The sequence below is a fragment of the Artemia franciscana genome, chromosome 20 (genome assembly GCF_032884065.1).
Source record: "Artemia franciscana chromosome 20, ASM3288406v1, whole genome shotgun sequence".
Lineage (NCBI taxonomy): Eukaryota > Metazoa > Arthropoda > Branchiopoda > Anostraca > Artemiidae > Artemia > Artemia franciscana.
In genome coordinates, this window is record NC_088882.1 from 10,973,992 (window position 1) to 10,990,785 (window position 16,794).

Genomic DNA, 16,794 nt, shown 5'->3' on the forward strand with positions numbered 1-16,794 from the left:
GTGAAAGTAATTAATCTTAGTTTTGCATCCAATGACTTGTCCCTAAAAATTCTATTTACAAAATGATTTAGTACGACGAAATTAAACTGAAACATTAAAGAGAGTAGCTTTAATTGGGGGGGGGATTTTGCCCTACTAGATTATTTGCCCCCTCCTAGATTTTGAAAAATATATCTTAATTATTTTCATTGAAAAATGCCTTTTTATGGTTTTTCATTGAACAAAATGAAAAAAACAAAACTGCCCCACCTAAGATTTTGAAAAATAGATTTCGCCCTCCACCCTTACTTTCGGAAACTGATGCTACTGATTGAAGGTTAAAGGGAAAACTACTGATTGAAGGTTAAAGTGCTACTGATTGAAGGTTAAAGTTAAAGTGAAATAAATATTTAAGACTAGATGGGGAACCACTGTTGTACACGCATGTAAGTAACAACATCAATCAAAGGACAATTCAAGAACCAAAGAACAACATCAATCAAAGAACAATTGCTCAAACGATCTTAGTTCTAGGGTTGTCTTGCCTTTCTGAGACTACAGTAAAAGTCTCAAGTGGCTAAAGTTTTGAGTTGGCCTATAGCCATGACACCGAAAATCCTACTGCAGGAACCAAAGAACAACATCAATCAACGAACAATTGTTCAAACGATCTTAGTCCTAGGGTTGTCTTGTCTTTCTGAGACTACAGTAAAAGTCTCAAGTGGCTAAAGTTTTGAGTTGGCCTATAGCCATGACACAGAAAATCCTACTGCAGGAAAAATTGAGCTCTTTCAGTTTTATGGTCGCGGTGAAACGCCAAGACACCGTAAACCCTATATACACCGAGAAGACTGAGTTTCACTATAAAAAACTTTAATGTAAGAAGGAAAAGAGAAAAAAGAAAAAATAGAAAAATCCTTACCCCTCCCCCATTTTTTTTTTATAATTGCAATCTCTGACAAGCCTTAGTGACAAATTCATTAAAAATAACAAATCTTTCACGTGAAGCAGTTTGAATTTTTCAGGCTCCTTTTTTTATCATCTCTTATGATAAAAATGGTGTGCCAATAAATTTTATACATAACTTTGCTAAATCAACCCTGTTTTGTCTCACGTGACTGGGAATGAAACTTTCACGTGATTAGAAACTTTCAGAGATTTTTGGGATGGGGAGTGGTAGACTTTAAATTTTTCAGAAGAGGATCTTCTGGTCGAGCTTTATTAACAATGCCGTGTGATGGCCTCGCTTCCGCTTGAAAGCGCAGGATCTCTGAATTCTTTAATCTGGCCATCAAAAGCTAAAATTAGGATTGAATAGGAAGTGCACAGCATGTCACAGGGAATCAAAAGTTGCACCAGAGTAGGGATTTTTCCGATCACTGGGTCGCTAATGTGCTAAGTTGTTAGGCAGTAGTTAATTTTAGGAAGCTAATGACATAAAAGTCAAATTGTTGTAAAAATGTCAGTAACCTTAAGTATGCATATAAAACAATCCAACTTATTGAGTTTGTCACGATTTTACTTTTGGTTTTTTTTTATTGTTATTTTCATGTCTTTCAATAACACTATTTTTGCAAAAATTCTAAGAATGACCTATAACGAGTTATATAAATAGAAGAACTCAATACCGATTGTATAATTAAATTGTTATGAAACTAACTGGAAAGTTAGGTAGGTATCCTATGTCTAAATATTATCCAATCTATTGATTGCTATAACGGTTTTATACTTGAGTATTTATTCCATAGGATCTTCCTACGCCATTCTTGTCACACTGACCTTAATAGATTAGCATATCACACTAATCACCACTAAGTGTGATGCAACATTATCATACTTAGCATACGTGTATTTTTGTTCTATGAAAAAGGCAGGCCCCAAAACACTACTGCTACCAAAACAGAAGATACATATACATATAAAGAAAACAATGGACAAACTTAGAAGAAATAAACATCAGCTATATAAAATTGGACTGGTATGAAAGCAGGTATAAAAGCTAGTCCGTAATTAATCTAAGCAACTCAACTAAATTAACCGGTATGAAAATAATTGAATTAATGGGAAAGTAATTAATCTTAGTTTTGCATCCAATGACTTGAACATAAAAATTCTATTTACAAAATGATTTAGTACGACGAAATTAAACTGAAACATTAAAGAGAGTAGCTTTAATTGGGGGGGGGGTGATTTTGCCCTACTAGATTATTTGCTGCCCCCTCCTAGATTTTGAAAAATATATCTTATTTATTTTCATTGAAAAATGTCTTTTTATGGTTTTTCATTGAACAAAATGAAAAAAACAACAAAACTGCCCCACCTAAGATTTTGAAAAATAGATTTCGCCCTCCACCCTTACTTTCGGAAACTGATGCTACTGATTGAATGAAGGAGATGAAATTTCAAATTCTGCGCTGCTAGTTTAAGGATATTTTTCATAGGAAATTCGAGAAATACTTCTTTTAAATATATGCATGACATTTCATAGAATTTGTAACTTGGCATATCCCAAGAACTCTCGTAAGTTTATTGCTGTGCTTAGATTGGTTGGAATTTTGGTAGGATGATACATCCACTCTCTAATACTACTTCCATTGTCTGCTATTAAAGATTTACTATATACTCTTCTCATGTAATCATCACTACTCATTTACACTAGGTGGCATCTACTCAACTGATCCAGGTGCTATCTACTAATACATTACATGTATCTAAATTACTTCTATTGAAACCAATAAAAGTTAATGAACCAGAAGTTAATAAAACATTAAAAGATAATGGAACCAAATAATTTTATTGCTAGCCACAAAATTGAACAATTGGAAGTTACCTTAAAGCGTCTTTTTTCAAAGGAAAATTACCAATAATTTTTTTTCAAAATTGAATTAATGTTTTCACCGTCACAAAGGAAATCTAGCAAATTACAGCTTTAGCAGTTCAGTTTCACCGACATCAGTTAAATGGTAGTAACCTTAAGTAACCTTAAATACTGACGGAGACCGCACTACCTATCCTCAGGGTAAATACCTCAAAAACTTTTTAAAATCCCAAATAAGTAACCTTAAACACTGATGAAATGGAAAACCACCTATCCTTACTGCCTATCCTCATGGCATATATCTCAAAAACCTATAAAAATCCCAAATAAGTAACCTTAAATACTAACGAAGACCGTACTGTCTATCCTCATGGCAAATACCTTAAGAACCTCTAAAAACCTCAAATAAGTAACCTTATATACTGACGAAGACCGCACTACCTATCCATTATACAAAAATAGGAGGTGATAACGAGGAAATTGGTTCACACTGTTTATAACACAATGCATACAGTTTCAGCAGATATTTTAGCTATATGTGCAGCAGCCGTTATCAGAAAAATAGACCACAAAACAAATAAAAAAAAAATTACTAAAAAATGTCACCGATAAACAAATTTTAAAACTGAAAATTCATCACTTGATGTGCCCTAAACCATGACTCTGCCGAACCTATCAGCCATGAGTCTTGGCTAAAGCTGTGTGGGTTATTATTTATTTAAGAATTAACGACGCTTCTTGACTACTAAGGTCCCTGCGTCGGCCCTGCAGTGCATTCCTGCAGCATGATTCGATCTCTAGGTCCCGTATTACCAAACTAAGGTCAAATCCACTGCGCCACCACAGGACAAAATATGTTCGGTGTAGATACTATGCACCGGGCCGAAACCCGGTATCGAACCAGGGACCTTTAGATATTCAGTCTAACGCTCTTCCAACTGAGCTATTTCGGCTTAAAGCTGTGTGGGGTGAGGAAGTTGAGACATTTTCAAAATTTATTTCATAATTTTGGTTTTAAAATTTATTTTATCGATGAGACTATTTAAGTAAGTTTGTTTCTTTTGTAGCCAAAATATCTGCTTTAGTTGTATTCACTGTTATCCAATGTCTAATTAGACTAATTGACTAATTAATATTCTAATTTGATTAATAATAACTCGATTAATATTCCAGTTTAATATTTAATTAAATTTATCTGCTTCGGTTGTATTCACTGTGTTATCCAATGTCTTCACAAATTTCCTCGTTATCTTCTCTTGTTTTGTGTGAAGTAAACTTATAAGTAGTTAGGGAACACTTGCTAAATTAGGTATTTCATAAGAATGTGACTGCTTATATTATAATTGACTAATTAGACTAATTGACTAATTAATATTCTAATGTGATTAATAATATCTCGATTAATATTCTAATTTAATATTGAATTAAAAATGTCTGCTTCGGTATTATTCACTGTACTATTCAATGTGTTCACAAATTTCCTCGTTATTTTCGCTTGTTTTGTATGAAGTAAACTTATAAGTAGTAAGGGAACACTTGCTAAATTAGGGTAATTCTTGATACTGTGACTGCTTGTATTCTAATTTACTAATTGGATTAATTGACTAATTAATATTCTAATTTGATTAATAAAATTTTATTAATAGTAATTTAATTAATATTCTAATTTGATATTTAATTGAAAATATTTGTTTCGGTTTTATTCATTGTATTAACTTCTAGTTAGTAAATGAACACTTGCTAAATTAGGGTAATTCTTGATAATTGGACTGCTTATATTCTAATTAACTAATTAATATTCTAATTCGATTAATAATAATTTAATTAATATTCTAATTTAATATTTAATTAAAATATTTCTTTCGGTTTTATTCACTGTATTATTCAATGTCTTTACAAATTTCCTGGTTATCTTTTCTTGTTTTGTATGAAATAAACTTCTGGTTAGTAAGGGAACACTTGTTAATTAGGGTAATTCTTGATAATGTGACTGCTTATATTCTAATTGACTAATTAGACTATTTGACTAATTAATATTCTAATTTGATTAATAAAATTTGATTAATAATAATTTAGTTAATATTCTAATTTGGTATTTAATTTGAAATATCTGCTTCGGTTTTATTCACTGTGTTATTCAATGTCTTCACAAATTTTCTCGTTATCTTCTCTTGTTTTGTATGAAATAAACTTTTAAGTAGTAAGGGAACACTTGCTAAATTAGGGTAATTCTTGATAATGTGACTGCTTATATTCTAATTGTCTAATTAGACTAATTGACTAATTAATATTCGAATTTGATTACTAAATTCTTGCCGACCGATCGTCCTTTCAAACTTGCATAGTGTTATTTAAGTAGGTGTTTTAAAAATTGACTGGTAAGTCATTATTTTGCTTTCGAAATGTGTGAAGATCATCCCTATCTGATACCTTTACCCAAATACCCTTTTTCTACCATTATACATGTATAGAAAAATGATGGACATGAGTTTCGGTTTATCTAATTACTTATTCAAAGAAAATGGAAACTTACTGTGAAAACACAGATAGAACATATTTAGGGTAATTTTTGATAATCTTGTAATTAAACTTGCTACTGGAAACCTCGACCCACGCCTCTTCCCGGGAAATAGGTCTTAAATTTGGTCCTGTTGGAGAAACTATCTGACCTGTCAAGTTAATAAAAATTGCTGGAAGAAAACTTTCCCAATGCAAGGGTGAGATATCTAACTTTCTTCAAACAAAATTAAAATATTTACTGTAATTACAAAAAAAAACATTTTCGGGGTAATTTTCGAACATTTTAGTTGACTAACATACTTCCTGGAACTCTAGCCGCTTCCTGTATGTTTCTATCGGAAACCTATCTGGGTCGATAACCTAATATTAATAATAATTTATTTGTTACCCGCTTGTTTTGACAATTTAAGCGGAGTAAAAACGCTAAGGAAAGAAAAACAAAATAACAAAGGCAGTACAATCAATACAGTCTAATCAAAGGGTGGTAAGGACCCAAGCGTTGACAGGCCTCAGCACCTAATCGAGCATAGAGTTTTTTATAAACAAAAATAATATCAGTGGCACAAAACTTTCTAATAATCTTCTGATTTTTATAAGAACGTGGCAAATACAATAAATATTTGCAATAACGAAAATACAGAACTCTTATACCTTGCAAATCTTGATTATTAAAAAACGGGCGCAAACTGGAAATAAACAACATAGAGTGATCGCAATATGCAGAATAAAGTCTGGATAAAGCCTTTTGTGAAAATCTGCCTCGGTTTGGAACAAATTGTATTGCAAGAGCCACACTTTGGTTTTGTCGTGTTTTTTTTCCTATCACCTCGATTTTAGCTTATTCCTAGAAGGTGGTAAGGGTCTAATCTCTGCGGTTTTTACGGAAAGTATGGACCTTAGGGTGGATTGATAAATATGGATGCATTTTGGAAAGCTTTTTAGAGTTCTTGCCTTGGGTCAAAAAGGATGGTTTTGCTTGTCCTTGAGCCAGAGCCTATTGTGTGTGAAGTGACTTGGAGTTTTATAGCCTATGTCAGAGAGAAGTATCTGAAGTTAAACAGTCAAGCTTTCGTGTCATTAAAACATGTTTCTGCTTTCGAGTGGAAAGCTCCGTTCAAGCAGGCAAGCAGGCAGGCACGACTTTCAAATTGAAGATGGACTAAAATCTATAAGTATTAAATATTTGCGGCAGTTACCCGGCCCCACAGCCAATATGTCGTCTTTGAGTGATAAATAGAAAAATTTACAGAAATAAAAAATGGGGACCGAAAGTGCTGCCGTCTATTGTTTCTACCCATTTCTGTTCGTGATTTCAGCTGAGTTTCTCATTTGGTTTTATGGCACTTGGTATTTACCAAGTGACATATAGGGATCGCAAATTCTGTCGATCTGTCTGTCTGTCGGTCCCGGTTTTGCTAGTTTAGGCACTTCCAGATAAACTAGGACGCTGAAATTTGGCAGGCGTATCAGGAACAAGACAAGATTAAATTAGAAATAGACGTTTCCCCGATTTGACCATCTGGGAGGGGAGTGGGGGGACGGTTAATTCTGAAAAATTAGAAAAAAATGAGGTGTTTTTAACTTAGGAACGGCGGATGAGATCTTAATGAAATTCAATATTTAGAAGGATATCGTGTCTGAGAGCTCTTATTTTAAGTTCCGATCGGATCCAGTGTCACTGGGGAGAGTTGGGAAGAGGAACCGGAAATCTTGGAAAACGCTTAGAGTGGAAAGATCAGGATGAAACTTGGTGGGACGAATAAGCACAAGTCCAAGATACGTGACTGACATAACCGGAAGATACGTGAATTTCATTTTGAAAAAATCAGGTATTTTAAATTGGCTGGAGAGAGAGGAAAAATTGAAAAAAATGAGGTATTTTTAACTTATGAATGGGTGATCGGATCCTAATGAAATTTGATATATAGAAGGATCTTGTGTCTCAGATTTCTTTTTTTAAATTCCGACCGGTCTGGTGATGTTTGAGGAGTTGGAGGGGGAAACGATAAATCTTAGAAAACACTTAGAGTGGAGAGACCGGAATGAAACTTAGTAGGAAGAATAAGCGCAAGTCCTAGATACGTGATTGGCATAACCGAACTGAATCTGCTCTCTTTGGGGGATTTTTTTTTTTTTGGGGGGGGGGGGTTAATTCGAAAAAATCAGAAAAATTGAGGTATTTCTAACTTGAGAATGGATTACCGGATCTGAATGAAATTCGATATTTAGAAGGAACTCATGTCTCAGAGCTCTTATTTTCAATTCCTACCAGATTTGGTGACATTGGGGGAGTTGGAGGGGGAAACTGTAAGTCTCGGAAAACGTTTAGAGTGGAGAGATCAGGATGAAACTTGGCGGGTAGAATAAACAAATGTCGTAGATTCGTGATTGACGTAACCGGGCTATATCCGCTCTCTTTGAGGAAGCTAGGGGGGCGGTCCTGTGCTTTGGCGAGTTCGGTGCTTCTGGACTTGCTAGGATGATGAAATATGGTAGGTGTTTTGGGGACCTGCACAAATTGACTTGATAAGGTCGTTTTCCCCGATTCAATCTTCTGGGGGGCTGAAGGGAGAGGAAAAGCTAGAAAAAATGAGGTATTTTAACTTACGAGTGGTGATCTGATCTTATTGAATTTTGATATTTAGAAGACCTCGTATCTCAGAGCTCTTATTTTAAATCTCAACCGGCATTAAGCCTCTGATTTTCCTTTAAATTGATCTATTGATTCTTATAATCTTGCTAGAACTCATGCCATATAAGCTCTTGGCTCTTAGGTCTTCCGACCTCGTCACAAGTGCCATATGAGCTCTTAGCTCTTGTTCGCAATTGGTATTGCGGTACAAAAGGGGTATCAGATGTACCTGTTAAATTTAAAAGTTTTCTCATTACTAAATAAATTAGAGTTTATACTTTGCTCCTTTCTAAGTGATGACGTTAGAAACTCGGCCTATGGCAAAAAGTCAACTTTTGAACTACGACATACAGATTTTTTTTCGATGGTAGTCGATAGCTTTTGATGAGCTGATCAAAGTATATATCATCCATTTCTCGATAGAAAAATTCCTTCGTGAGATGTACCAGTTTGAAAGTTTAAAGGGGTTGACAACTTCAGTAGCAAGGTACACACTGAAACCAAAAATAGGGCGATACCAATTGTGAGACATATAGGGGAGTTTTAAGCAACACTCGGTTGTTAGCTCATAATCATCTCCGGCAATGAAGGGTTCGTAACTTTTGCTAGTTGATGTGCCTATTATATGTTCGTGGTACATTTGATGGTAAGACTAATTTGGTTCCAGCGGTAAGACATGTAGGGGATTTGTGAGTAATAATCGGCTGTTAGGCTACAATCATCTTCAGCAATGAGGGGTTTGCAACTTTTGTGTGTTTTTTTTTTTTTACCTAGTATTTAATTTAAGATCCTTACAGACTATCAACTTCAGCGTTTAATCAAAGCGAAGAAACAAAACCAAAGTGTTGCTCTCGCAACGCTTTACTCGGCGAAGCCGAACAAAGGTTGCCGCTACACCTCAAGTTGCCCATGGAACGTAGATCTGTATATGCATAAACTCAACCTGAAGTGGTTACATCTTATTTAGAACAGTAATATGGGAATGTGTTTTGCTAATATGTTAATTGGTAGGAGTAAAATCCGTGGTTATTACACTAGACATACTGCAGTGGCGGTACTGACCTCTCTTGTGTCCAGGGCAAAATCTTGATTACCCCTTCCCACCTCGTGTTCCCCACAAAATTTTCAGTCCAAATTTTAACAGTATCTGAATTTATTAAGACAATTATATTCAGTTTATTAGTGATAAATAATTAATTTTTAGTTAAACTATTTAATTTTATTAATTATTTAAATTAATAATCAAATTATTTTTTTTGATTTTCTCTTTACTAATTAATTAATAATTAATTAATCGTCTTTATTTATTAGCTCTGCCCTCTACTTTATTAATAAAATTTTAAAAGTTACTATTATCATTAGATTATTTGTTTGGAATTTTTGCACGCTTTCAGTCCCTCCTCTATTTTTCCTCTGACATACTGAAGATATTAGGATGCCATCTAAGTAGGACAGTAGCCCACCATCTTACAAAGAGGCCATCAAGATGCCATCTAACAGCAGGCCAATAAAGGTATCTAATCAAGAAGACCATCAAGATGCCATCTAACAGCAGGCCATTAAAGTCAGTGTCACAGGACACCAATAACATTCATATCATGAGTGGCATTTTTTTTTTTATATCCAGAGCCTAGAATCCTGGTCCAAAATTTCAGATGATGTTTAAGTATTCATGTAATCCTTACTTTCAATAATAATGTTAAAAAGACCTGTTATTTTGGTTATGGGTGCTAGTTCATCTCCAGACCTTCTCGTTTTTCCTTGGTTTGTCTTCGTTCAGTTTTCATTTTGCGCAAGTGCTCAAGCATCTCCTCATGTGAAGATGTAGAATTCTCATCTAGATCTTCTACGCATAAATTTAAGCATCTACTTTTTTGTTCATTTTATGCAGAAATTTCTTGATTATTGTAGCCGCACAGGGGCTTAAGAGCCTAATGTGTGACCTCTTTTCTACATTTGTTTCTTAATTTTCATCGAGTAAATTGAACAAAAAAAACGAAATAGAAAAGCAAGAGAAAACAATATAAATATATTCTTGTCCAGGTTTTTTGGCTGGTACCACCGAATGATCACACCTTAAAACTTTACGAAGAATGGACACTGAGTGGGCGTCAAGGTTCAATATTCTTTGGTGATATAGTAGATGAATGCTACAGAGTCACATTGAAAGCAGGAAATACGTTTTTCATCCCAGCTGGCTGGATACACGCCGTCTATACACCTGAAGATTCTCTAGTTTTTGGTGGGAATTTTCTTCATTCTTTCGCTATTGAGCGACAGCTACGAACAGCACAAATAGAAGATACAACAAAAGTAAGTCCATCTTGATTGTGGTATCAATTCCGGAGAACATTTGTTTTTATTTACTGCAATGAAATTAACCAAAAAAGCTTTTTCGCTAAAAAAAAAAAAATAGCTTTCAAGATCTAAGGGTTAAACACCCCCTGAACCTCCCTCCGCCATGTTGACGTCTCTGAATCTTAAGAGTTTGCACATAGTGTGTTTCAGTTTTTGAGAAAATGTGAAAACATTCTATATTTTTCATGAGAAAAATATAACTTCTGTTATATAATTATAATTTCTGTAATGTAATATCATAATCTCTAATACTGTATTTTTAGTATTATTATGCAAAATATAGAATATTATGCAACACTATAATATACAAAATGTAATATTATAATGCACAATATATATATATATATATATATATATATATATATATATATATATATATATATATATATATATATATATATATATAATAATAAATAACACGTAATTTACGTGATATTATAATGTAAATAATTGTATAAAATACAGTATATAAAATACAATATTGTAATTTATTATATTGCAATTTCTATTAAATATAGATATCTTTTCTTTAAAAAGATAAAATTCCTTTTCTTAATTGCTTTCTTTTTAGCCCATATTTTCTTTTAGAAAAGAAACTAAGAGAAACTGAACTAAAGAAACGCACGGGAACTACCACAAGCAGGAGTAGGGTTAAAGCCCCCTACGGCTTTTAAATAAGTGAATGTCATTTGAGCTGTACAAAAAATAATTTTTATTTCGAGTTGTGACTTTTTATTCATTCCTGAAATTCAAATCGTTTTTGTGACCGTTATAAAGAAGAAAACGATTCAAATGTATTTTGTTTTCAGTAAGGTGTAAATGACGATCGATTCAAATTCAATGGACACCACAATGGTGGAGGTGGGGCGTTCGTCACTATCCATGATAAAAATAACTTTCAAGAGGTCCTTTCGAAGAGCTCCAAAAAAGGAAAAAATCTCCTCAATCAAAAACAATTCCCCTCCCCTTGCTCCAACTCCTTCAAAAACTTCAGAATATACTTAAAAATTATCCTGATACCCCCTTTGAGATAAATAAGATAACTCTAATAAGGGTTGCAGTCTTCAAATTGTTAAAATCAATTTTTGAACACCCAAACTACCCAAAGCAGCAAGCCCCTCCCCCACAAGACTCCTTCCTCAAAAACCCCAGTTCACATTCCTATTGGAGAGAATCACCAAGGTTGATCCAACTAGCCTCATCTTCCAATGATAGGAGGTTATATCTATGATTGTATCGTAGATATGTCTTTACAAGGCATAGGGGACGGTAGCCCTACTCCTGTTTGTGGCAGTTTCTGTTTGTTTTTAGTTTAACTTGATCATTTATTGTAATATCCGTTCTTTTTGGGTTAAACTAATTCATTGAATGTGATTTGTGTTCGTTTTACACTTGAATGAACATTTGACTTTATTCCTGTACGTCATAGGTTTAGTGTAGCTCTTTACTTCTCTTTGAAAAAGAGATGTAAAGAGTTTTTCAAGTTAATATCTGTTCGTTTTAATTGGTATAGTTTTTTTATTGATTGAGAAAAATGAATATTTGTGAAACTTTTCTCGGTTTTTCTCCTTACGAGTCAAAATGTTTGCTTGCTATTGCAATGGACAAAATTTTGCTGATAGTTGCACTATAGAACTTTGGATGGAAGGGTAACTGGATTATTATTCAAATAAATGGAATGAAAATCTGCATAACCTTTGGTCTTCTATAGGGTTGAAGCCATTCTTACCATTTCTTGCATGAATCTTCAATATAGACAAATACAAATCAACCACTCCATCAACATGCCTACAAGTTTCAACTTAATTCCCGCTGGCGGTCTTGAGATATCGCAGATAAATAAACAACATTTTAAATAAAATAAAAAATAAACAAAATTGAATGCACATAGTGTCTGTTAATTTAGTTCATAATCCCCCTCAAATGCCATGAAAAACTTAACTTTTTATTTAGCTCAGCATTCCTCTTAACATGCCCTGGAAGTTTTGACTTTTTAAACTTTTTCTCTTTATGCTATTGCAGATACGCACTTTGACAACCATGGGTGTACGTACTGTCTTTTGATTTAGTTATAGTGTCTGTTAATTTAGTTCATAATCCCCCTCAAATGCCATGAAAAACTTAACTTTTTATTTAGCTCAGCATTCCTCTTAACATGCCCTGGAAGTTTTGACTTTTTAAACTTATTCTCTTTTGGCTATTGCAGATACGCACTTTGACAACCATGGATGTACGTATTGTCTTTTGATTTAGTTTAATAAAATCGTTCATTAATAAAATCGTCAAACCGATTTAATAAAATCGTAAATTGTCGTTCGTCCATTCAATCTTGCCTCTGAAACACAGAGCATATCTAGGCTATATAGATACAATTTTTCAGCTACGAAGGCTTGCGTTAGTGAACATTTGATGGAACAGAGGTTCCAGCAGCCGATATTCGCCAGCCTCGACGCATCGCTTAAAGCCGGGAATGCCGTAGCCAAATTCGCTTTCATATTAGACATATTTGACATAATTCTGAATCTCTCTTGGGTTTGATTAACCGCAGGGGCCCCAGTTCTACGGATCACCCAGGGCACGTTAGCTCTCACTTCGCTTGGCGTGAAGCTGGGTAACGTTTACACCTTCTCACCGCTATGAGGTGTGCTGGCGTGTTTACTCTACTGCCTAGGGACGGAAGGGAGAGCATCCTTGCCTGCAACGCCACCACCGCCGTGGCATGGTTGGACGAGGAACGGTCGGATGAGGCCACATGAAGCAGGATTCAGACCTGGTATGGGATGCTGCGATCACATTTTTAGCCTGAGACAGATCCTGGAACACCGGCTTATACACCAGCAGGAAACAATACAAGTCTTTAGCAACTTTGTAACGGCATTTGACTCGGCGAAGAGAAACGCTATCTTGGATGCGATGAGGGATGATGGAGTGTCGGACAAAAATTGTCCATTTAATTAAGGCTTATTGCGAGGGAAAGAGGGCATTTGTAAGAGCAGACGGAGAAATCTCTAAATGACTATCAGTTGACGAAGGAGTGCGACAGGGTTGTGCCCTATTGCCCATTTTATTTAACTTTGTCATCGACCAGATGAAGAACACCCTTTACAAATACAAAGGCGTGGCAATCAGTCCAACACTATCAATAGCAGACCCTGATTACGCCAATGATGTAGATATCTTAGCTGAGTCTGTAACAGAAGCACTGTTCATGATAGACGACATTGCCGCTAGGTCCCTTGCTACCGGACTAAAGATCAGCCAATCGAAAACAAAATCAGTGCGCACCTCTGGGCTAAATGAAACTCCGATCACATTAAATAACGTCCCAATCGATGGAGGTCCAGAATTTCAAATATCTAGGTTCCCTAATAAATCCCAAGGGCGAAGCTCTCTCAAAGCGGATATGACGCGCTTTGAAAGACCATATTAGGCAAATATGGCCTTTACTTTTTCTTGAGGAAGAATATAACAATATATAATTAAGAAAGAACACCCGCATTGAGAACGGATGAGCAACAAGCTGGAAGTTGGACTATAGGAGAGACCAAAGTGGGGTGTATCGTATCGCGCTATTCAAAATTTTGTGTGACGGAATGGGAAGCCACAGAATACTCAGCGAACGTGAAGGAACGGGTATAACTGGGTTGGCTCGGTAAGCAAACCGTATAGTCGAGGAACCAATAAAGCTAGAAGTTTCTGGCTTTTATTTATTTTAGGAAAGGATTGGGGTGGTAAATTGAAGCTTTCAGGGAAGGACAGGGCATGTGAATTAAATTAAAAGAAATTAAATGCCTCCAGATTCTCAAAAGATTTTATCTGTGGTATATCAAGAATAGAAAAGGGTATTGGGGGGGGGGCTAAATTAAACCAAAAAGACCATACATTCATCCAATATGTTAAAATGACAGATCTGCAATATCGCAGAAACGGTTCAAGCTGCCAGGGAATGTTAAAATAAATCAAAATACACAATATGACATCGAAGTGGTGAAAATGGTATATCTGTAAAATCTCAGGAATAGCCAAAGATTTTGAATTGAAATTTTCAGCTGATGTTGAGAGGGAGTTTCCATTAATAAAGAGATTTTGTGTTCTCAAAAGGGTGTATCTATGTTATTACAAGGATAGCAACGGGTATTTAGTTGAAATTTTCAGGGAATCTTTGGGGGGATGCTGAACTAAACCAAAAGACAGTATGAGTATCCGAGTTGTCAAAAAAGTGTATTGGCAATATCATAGAACCGGCTAAAGGTATTGAGTTGAAACTTTCAGGGAATGTTGTTCTGAAATAAAGCAAAAGACACAATAAGTATCGAGATGATCAAAAGGACATATATGTAATCTCACGACCAGCTCAGGGTATTCAGTTGAAACTTTCAGGTCTCAATTAAAGCCAACATATTGCGGATGTATTTTTGGATTGCAACTGCGTCGCTGACAGCATATGTGGCACCTTTGAATACTGGCAATAATATAGGTGTTATCAAACAAAACTAAATAATGTGGATCATCAATAGAGTGCTGGGCCAACGCAGATTCAAAATTCTCGAGACTTTGACGTAACTCCATTGCTTCTTCGATTAAATATTTATATGAACACAGTCTCTTTCGCAGTTGTTGGTTGGCCCTCATAATATAGGAGCGAACGCCTGAACAAGTACTATATAGACACAACTACCTGGGATTTCGAATAATTATGTGTAAAATGTAGCCAAAAAAGGTGGAAATAGGAAATAATTATTGAAAACATGGGGAAGATGCATTTAGATCTTGATATCAGATGTTATGTAGTGAACACTCGCTTTGTTTTTTTATGCTCCCGTTTTTTCCAAATACGACAATTGTTTCACTCGAAAATACACCCAAGATGCAAGCTTTTTCAAGGATGAAAATGCGGTTAGGATGACTTCTGCCCTGCAAAATACCAAATATTATGCAGATTTTCAGTTTTTATGAATAAAACAGCCCATCTCCTTCTGCCGAGAATTCTACCAGTAAAACTGCTATTAATAATTTATTACGTAAAACAAACGTTGACTGAAAAATTGGACTGAATATTCAAATTTATTCCAATATTTGAATTTAAATCGAACAATTTAATCGAAATCTAACATTTCGATTCTTAAGCAGAAAAACTACATTGACTACCTCGCGAATGTCATTTGAAAACAAGCAAAAATTATTTAGAAAACGTTATAAAAGCAAATTTCGTCATTTAAAAGGTAAGTGGTCATTTGGTTAATTGCAGATTTTACTTAAAAATGCTTAAATTAACTGAAAACAGAAAAGAGGTGTACATATATATTCAACCGATATATTTACATTTTCCTTTTTTCTCTGATTCTAAATCACTTCGTGTTTTCTTGTATTTAGAGAGGGAGAGAAAAGAGATACTAGGAAGAGGAGGACTCCGAAAAATTTTCCAAAATGTCAATAAGTGATAAATAGTCGTTTCCGCATTCTTTTCTTGTTACCCCTAATGCTTCTCAATCAAATAAAGCAACAATAGCGAGTTTTAGTGATGTACGAAATTTCTAGCCCAAGACTTATTGTATTCCTTGTAAATAACTCCCTCTTTTTGGAAAGTGATTGAAAAATAACTTCGTAGTGTTTGCATGTTTTCCTCTTATGATTTTTTTCTTTTTAAGGTTCCTCAAAAATTTCGTTACCCGTTTTACAGTGAAATGCTCTGGTATGTTCTAGCACGTTATGTGGAAGCCCTTTTAGGGGTCCAGCACTTGAATGTTGAAGAAAGTGAAGTTGTAAGTGACCTTTTTTAGTCTTCTAATTTTTATGTTTGATTTTTTCTGTCTTTGTCTTTGATTGATTTTAAATTTTCCTATGAATGCTACTTCTGCTACCACTATTACTACTAACTGTTCACTGCAGCCTCATGCTGCTTCATGCCAACACATCTGTGCACGATGTGTTGCACGATCTGTGCATGATGTGATTGCAACACATCTGTGCACGATCCTCCTCCATCCCTATTTATTCAAGGTTGTGCTCCTTACATCCGCCAAAGAAGTCGAATTTTCTTTAAATCTTTCCTTACGATCTTTGCTTATCCAATTCGGGGACGACCTTTTTTATTGTTTGGCCCTAGATGGTTTGCCGAAAAGGACGATATTTGGCATCTGTCATTCTTCATCCGCAGAACGTGTCCTAGCCATCTCAACCTGTCTCGCTTGGTACCTTTTCCAAAAATCATGTTCATAATTTTCAGTAATATATCTCTAACTTTGCAACCACCATAGCTCAAAAACTCATTCACCATACTATTAGCTTCGGAGGTCTTATTATTTTTGTCCTTTTAGTACAGTTTTTGAGTGTTCCTTGCAATAAATCTTCCTGTCAAATTGTCACCAACTTTTCCATTCTTTTCTATGTCATTTTCTGCATCTTCACCAAGGTTTAACGTAATCTCATAATATTCTGCTACTCTCTCTTTAACGCTTTTCTTGTTACGAATTGAGACCTCTTTCCT

General features: G+C 34.9%; 1 protein-coding gene across 1 annotated transcript in view; it reads left to right on the forward strand.

Annotated features, from left to right (window-relative positions):
- Positions 1-16,794, forward strand: part of LOC136039750 (lysine-specific demethylase 2A-like) — a gene marked incomplete in the record, with an annotated part of 107,872 nt that overhangs the window by 32,042 nt on the left and 59,036 nt on the right. Inside the window, 2 exon segments of the mRNA XM_065723599.1 lie at positions 9,993-10,262; positions 15,956-16,069. Coding sequence (XP_065579671.1) covers positions 9,993-10,262; positions 15,956-16,069 — 384 coding nt within the window.